General features: G+C 56.0%; 2 protein-coding genes across 22 annotated transcripts in view; one reads left to right on the forward strand and one right to left on the reverse strand.

Annotated features, from left to right (window-relative positions):
- Window positions 1-3,321, forward strand: part of PHLDB1 (pleckstrin homology like domain family B member 1) — a 53,045-nt gene extending 49,724 nt beyond the window's left edge. For 15 of the 20 annotated variants that reach the window (XM_037736700.1, XM_037736702.1, XM_037736704.1 and 12 more), the window contains 3 exons: window positions 955-1,040; window positions 1,168-1,200; window positions 1,986-3,321. In XM_037736700.1, coding sequence (XP_037592628.1) covers window positions 955-1,040; window positions 1,168-1,200; window positions 1,986-2,126 — 260 coding nt within the window. In that variant the 3' untranslated portion in view covers window positions 2,127-3,321. The remainder of the gene's footprint in view (window positions 1-954; window positions 1,041-1,167; window positions 1,201-1,985) is intronic. The other 5 variants (XM_037736701.1, XM_037736716.1, XM_037736712.1 and 2 more) reach the window with 1 other exon arrangement.
- A 221-nt stretch (window positions 3,322-3,542) lies between these two features.
- The window catches only part of TREH (trehalase), a 22,892-nt gene continuing 20,434 nt past the window's right edge, over window positions 3,543-6,000 (reverse strand). For both annotated transcript variants that reach the window (XM_017523463.2, XM_037736720.1), the window contains exons 11-15: window positions 5,133-5,350; window positions 4,768-4,879; window positions 4,303-4,415; window positions 3,989-4,042; window positions 3,543-3,748 (exon numbers count right to left, since the gene is read on the reverse strand). In XM_017523463.2, the coding sequence (XP_017378952.1) occupies window positions 3,596-3,748; window positions 3,989-4,042; window positions 4,303-4,415; window positions 4,768-4,879; window positions 5,133-5,350 (650 nt within the window). In that variant the 3' untranslated portion in view covers window positions 3,543-3,595. The remainder of the gene's footprint in view (window positions 3,749-3,988; window positions 4,043-4,302; window positions 4,416-4,767; window positions 4,880-5,132; window positions 5,351-6,000) is intronic.

Below are 6,000 nucleotides of genomic sequence, written 5' to 3' on the forward strand. Positions count from 1 at the left end.
TCTTTCTTTCTTTCTTTTTTTTTTTTTTTTTTTTTTTTTTTTTTTTTTTTTTTTTTTTTTTTTTTTTTTTTTTTTTGAGACACAGTTTTGCTTTTGCCCAGACTGGAGTGCAGTGGTATGATCTTGGCTCACTGCAACCTCGACCTCCCAGGTTCAAGTGATTTTCCTGCCTCAGCCTCCCAAATAGCTGGGATTACAGGGGTATGCCACCATACCTGGCTAATTTTTATATTTTGAGTAGAGACAGGGTTTCACCATGTTGGCCAGGCTGGTCTCGAACTCCTGACCTCACATGATCTGCCTGCCTTGGCCTCCCAAAGTGCTGGGATTACAGGCGTGAGCCACTGCACCTGGCCTATTTCAGATATTTCTTTATCATTCTACTTAACAGCTGTATTTAGCCTTCCGTGAGGTGGCACATACTAACTTATTAACCAGTTTCCACTTGATGGATATTTTGGTTTCCAATCTTCTGTGACTATAGACAATACTGTGCTTAATAATCTTGTGTGTGTTGCTTTGTGTATGTGAAAGAGAAATTCCCCTAAATGTAAGCATTGGATCAAAAGACAGCTGTCTACCTAATTTTGATAGACATGGCTAAATTGTTCATAAAGGTTTTACCAATTTATACTCGCACGTGTTGTTAGACTGCCTACTTCACCATAGACTTGCCAAAAGTGTGGTGTATATTCATTGCAGGTTTTTGTCGTTGGGTAGGTGAGAAGCGGCATCTCAGTGGAGTTCTGATTTGTATTTCTCTGTGATTATGAATGAGGTTGAGCATTATCTATATCTTTAGGGTTCTGTATTGGGTTCTGTTTGGGGGTCTTGGGAGACTAGGATCTTCACCCCATTTCCCAGATTTGGAAGCTCAGGCCTTGGAGCTCCACATAAGCAGAGCTAGACCTGAAGTGTGACCAGCTTCACAGCCCACCCTTACTTCCTTTGCAGACAAGCATGAGACGAAGCTGAAGGGAGTCATCTATTTCCAGGCCATTGAGGAAGTGTACTATGACCACCTGCGCAGTGCAGCCAAGGTCAGGAGTGGAGGGCAGCAGAGGGGGCCAGAGGGACAGCCATGGGGACGGGGCTCTACAGAGGCTCCAACCCAGTCCTTGTTCTCTTTGTCAACTTTCTCTTCCTTTCTCCTTCTCCCCTTCCCAGAAGAGGTTTTTCCGCTTCACTATGGTGACTGAGGTACCCCTCCCCACTTAGCTGTAACCAGCACATTAACGCCTCCTGTATCCCACTCATCCCTGACCCTTGACTCCCCGCTTCATCTCCGTCCCTCCCCCAGGCCCAAGGGAGGAGCAGAAAGCAGGTTGCAAAGAGCAAGAAGCTCTTGTGGGCTTGGGTGCCTCCCTCTCCCCGAAATGACAGCAGGATGTCTCCCCATGGGGGGCTGACGGTGCTGAAGGGATGGCCGGAAGGGGTGGAGGGGACCCTCCAGACTAGATTTGATAGGGAGAAATTGACAAACAGGAGATATTTGAGGCTGGGGCCCACTTCCCTAATGCAAGTCAGCCTCCCTCCCACCAACCCTCTGGTGCCCACCCCAGCCCTGATCTCTGCTCCTCTGGGGTCTCGGGGCCTAGCATCCCGCTTGTAGCTCTTTCTCTCTGCCCCTGTTTTGCTGAGAGGAAACTCTGGTCTTCACTGGAACGGCCCTTTGTATCTGATCCTCTTGATATTCACTTTTGAACCTGGGGGTGCCAAGGACCAGTACCCCCCTTATCAGGGTATAGCTCCGTCAGGGTCCAGGGAGCTTAGAGAGCCCAGGACTGCTGTGGTGTGAGAAGGGAACATTTCAGCCTGGCTCACATTGACTGGTGGGGACTAGGCTCTGGGCCTATTTAGGACTCAGCCTGAAGCTCCAGGGCTTTCTGGGGGCTGGGAAGGGAAAGGGCCGATAGGGAGGCAGGTGAGAATATCCCTGGGCATGGGTGAGCCCCATCTTAGACCTTCCTCTCTTCCTTTGGCAGAGCCCAAACCCAGCCCTCACCTTCTGCGTGAAGACCCATGACCGGCTGTACTACATGGTGGCCCCGTCTGCAGAGGCCATGCGCATCTGGATGGATGTCATCGTCACAGGGGCTGAGGGCTACACTCAGTTCATGAACTAACTGCCGTGGGCCTATTGGCACAGCACAACTGGGGCTTTTATACAAGAAGACTTTAATATTCTATAAGGAGCTTGGTCCTGTGAGTTTCTAGGCTCTGGCCTCCTGAAGAACCAGCCAGAAGAAGAAAAGTGGAGGTGGCCGCTGCCTCCTCAGAGCCCAGAACTTGCAGTAACCCTTCAGGGTCCTACCCTGGGCCCAGCCAGGGCTGAGGAGCTGTCACAGAGAGGGCTTCAGCTCTGACCTGACACCTCTCCCCAGCCTGTTTTCTCTTTTCTAAAAGACAAATTATGGTACCATAAGCTGCCAAAGATCCCCTCCTGCCTCAGACCCCTTTGCCAGGGGCCTTGGGGACTGAGCAGAGCCACATCCAGAGTGGGGTGATAGCTCAGGCGGCCCACTTCCCACTTCTCAAACCCCGCTCTGCCCCATTGTTCTCCCTTCCCTGATACTTTTTATTACCTTGCTCAAGGGCCAGAGATCTCAAGTATCATCCTTGAGGTCCCAGCTCCATCCCCTAGTTGCAGACCCATCACCATGGTTACCATAGCAACTGCTTCATTGCCATGGTTACATACTAATTGCTGCCGCTCTGTGGCCCAGCCCACTGCTTCAGCTGTGGGCCCTCTGAAGGTACATGCCATCATCTCTCCAGCCCAGGCCCCTGGGCATCTCATGCTGGGGGAAGGGACCAAATACCTGCTCCCTGCCCCCTGCCTGTGTCTTCAGCCCTGATACACAGCCTGCCAGTCCCCCAGTCCAGCCCTCTCCCTTCCACTGGTGCCTTGCTTAGAGCCAGAAGGGATGAAGCCGGGGGATCTAGGGAACAGAGGAGGAGCGATGCAGTTGTGAGAGGAAGCTGGAAGGGTTATGGTTGGAATTCTGTACAGGGTTGAGTTTCTGACAGGGAAAGAGGGTTGCTCTGATGCTCCTAGAGGGAAAGCCTGAGCAGGAGAGGACGCAGCAGAGGGGAAGGGCCCTGTGGTGCCGCCGCCCTTCCTTCAGCCTCTCGAGGGTGATGGAAATGGAGAGTGGAGGACCAGGCCTCCAGCTGTCTGGCCTCGCCCTTCACGCCTTAACACTAAGCCCACTTCCCCTGCTCTCCTTCCCAGCACTGAGCCCTTGGTTGCCTGGGCCCAGGCTGGGGGTTTTCAGTATTTGTAAGCATTTCAGCAGAACAATAAAGCCTTTGGACTACAGAAATATGTGGAAGGCGGGAGGTGTGGGGAATGGCACTGGGGCACCTGGGGCAAGAGGGCTAGGTCTTCCCCCAGAGCAGGATTGCCACCCTATTCAAGGTTCCAGGAGGGAGCTAGGCCCCAACCCATGACCTCCAAGTCATGACCCTGCACCCCACCTCACTCTGATCGGAGGACAGGCTGGGAGGCAGGAGGGCATGAGGAGGCAGGAAAAGGCAGGAACTGGTGCAGAGGTTTAATGGGGCAGGACGTGAGGTCAGGTGAGGAGGGCTGTCACCGTGGCAGGAGGCTGAGCAGGAGGCTGGGCAAAAGGGTGGCTGCCAGGCAGTGGGGCTCCAGGAAAGCCAGCTGGGCCCCTGAGGTCAGCCGGTCACCGTAGCGGTCCAGCAGCATCAGGACCACGCCATTGGTCCAGCCAAAGCCCTCCTGGGAAAGGCAGGGCAGTGGGGCCAAGTCTCTGAGAAAGCCCCAAACCCTTGGGGGCTGTGGGCTCTCTCCCCAGGGACACTGGCCCTGCCTAGCCCCAGTGGCACTAGGGAGCACCAGTCAGCTCCTCCCCTGGCCCACGTGCAGGTGAGCACATTGGGGCGTGGGGCCGGGGGCGTGGGCAGCAGAGCCCAGGAGTTCCCTGTAGGATGTTGGCCAGCCCACCCCAGGCCTGCTCACCTGAACTTCATACTCCCCTCCCCCACCGGGCTGTCCACCGTTGCTGATGTCATACTGGGGACGAGAGTGGTCTGTAGGTCATACACTGTCCCCACCACCCAACCCCAGGGACAACAAACAACCAGAGCTCCTGGGGCTGCTCTGTCTGCCTAGCAGCCCCTGCAGTGCCCAGGAGTGGCCACTGGGCGCCGCCACTGTCCCAGCTGTGCTGGCCCTGGGCCCTGCCAAGGCTGACCCTCTAGCCTCAGCACTGGGACGCCCTGTGGGGCACAGGGACGCCCTGTGGGGCACAGGGAGGGCTTGGACCAGCTCACCTTCTCATACATGGCTGACTTTCGTGAGTAGACATCAAAGTTGGTTCGGATCCAATTCTGAGCCAGCTGGAAAGCCACCTCCTGGGCCCGAGGTAAAGCTGCCTTGGCCAGGCCTAGACCCCATCGCAGGCAGGACTCAACCTCCAATTCCCCATCCCAGACACAGCCCAGGCTGCACTCTACTCTCTCCAAGGAGGGAAAGAGGCCTGGCCCTAAGACCTCCTTCATGAGACCATGGGCCAAACTGCCCTTAATTGAGGGTCCTAGTTTGAAGGGTGAACAGGGCTGATTGCACTGGACAGGTTGGGTGGACATAAATGTTTGCCAAGTGGAGACCAGAAGAGCAGAGGAGCAAGAGAGAGGACAAGGGCGCTGTGCCTTTTGTTCATGCCTCCCCAGCACCTGGGAGGCCCACCTCTACACCCTGGGGAGGGCCCTGGGCTATGCCCAGCCCTGCCTCCCTACCTCTGATGACCAGGTCCTGCAGGGGGGCCCAGGCATTGGGGAAGTCCCACTGCTGGCCTGTCTTCTGGAGAGAGGTCGGGATCCCATACTGGTAAGTCAGGATCTGGCTGTCCTAGAAAATTCCAGACATTCCCATGACTGTGGGTGGGGCTGGACTGGGAGCCAGGATGCTGGGCGCCGCAGGAAGCCAGATGTCCCCTTCCTGGCCCTTCTCTTGGCTCACAGCTGCCCCCTGGTGGCTTCAGCGGGACCCGCAGGCTGGGACAAGGGGCATGACCAGAGCGGCCTCCCCTGCAGGTCCTGCTCAGGGTCGAGAGGGGGCGGTGCTGCCTGCAGTGGGTCAGAGCCACCTGCTGTGCCCTCACCTCCAGGTATTTCAGAGCCTTGTCCGCCATTCCAGGGTCAGAGAAACACCCGGCCCAAAGTGGAGTGAGGTTGGATGGGTAAAACTCCCCGTTCTTCTTCTTGTTCTCAAGGTCGTAGTCGAACCAGGCACCCGCCTCCTCATCCCACAGGACTGCGTTCAGGGCGGCCAAGTGTTGTGCCCGCAGGGTTCTGTACTTCATGGCCTGGGATTCGTTCCCTGGGGCAGCGCTGCCTTTAGTCCTAGCAGCCAGGGCCCTGCCTGCCGGTCCCAGGTCTTTCATGGCTCTAGCTTGGCCTCCTCCCTTTGTGTTTCTCTGCAAGAGCTGAGACACCCTGATGACCGAGGGGATGTGCCCACTTGGAGCCCAGCACATTTCAGGCCTCTAGATCCTGGAATTTCCTGAGCACACAGCCCCGCCCTGCTCCCAGGGAACGACTGGAGCTGATAGTCCCCAGGGTCTATCCTCCCAAGTGCACTGGCTGTGTGGATTCCCCTAGCTCTCAGGGGGTCAAGGGCAGCTGTCTGAGGGAGAGGGAGGGAAAGATTTTGGATATGTGGACTAGGATTCCACTCACAGACCCTAGAGAGTCTCACAGTAAGAAAGGGAGGGGAGCCAGGTGCGGTGACTCAGGCCTGTAATTCCAGCACTTTGGGAGGCCGAGGCAGGCGGATCTTGAGGTCAGAAGTTTGAGACCAGCCTGACCAACGTGGCGAAACCCCGTCTCTACTAAAAATAACAAAAATTGGCCGGGTGTGGTGGCGCATGCCTGTAATCCCAGCTACTTGGGAGGCTAAGCAGGAGAATCGCTTGAACCTGGGAGGTGGAGGTTGCGGTGAGCTGAGATTGTGCCATTGCCCTCCAGCCT

The sequence above is a fragment of the Cebus imitator genome, unplaced genomic scaffold, assembly GCF_001604975.1.
Source record: "Cebus imitator isolate Cc_AM_T3 unplaced genomic scaffold, Cebus_imitator-1.0 Scaffold28, whole genome shotgun sequence".
Classification (NCBI taxonomy): domain Eukaryota; kingdom Metazoa; phylum Chordata; class Mammalia; order Primates; family Cebidae; genus Cebus; species Cebus imitator.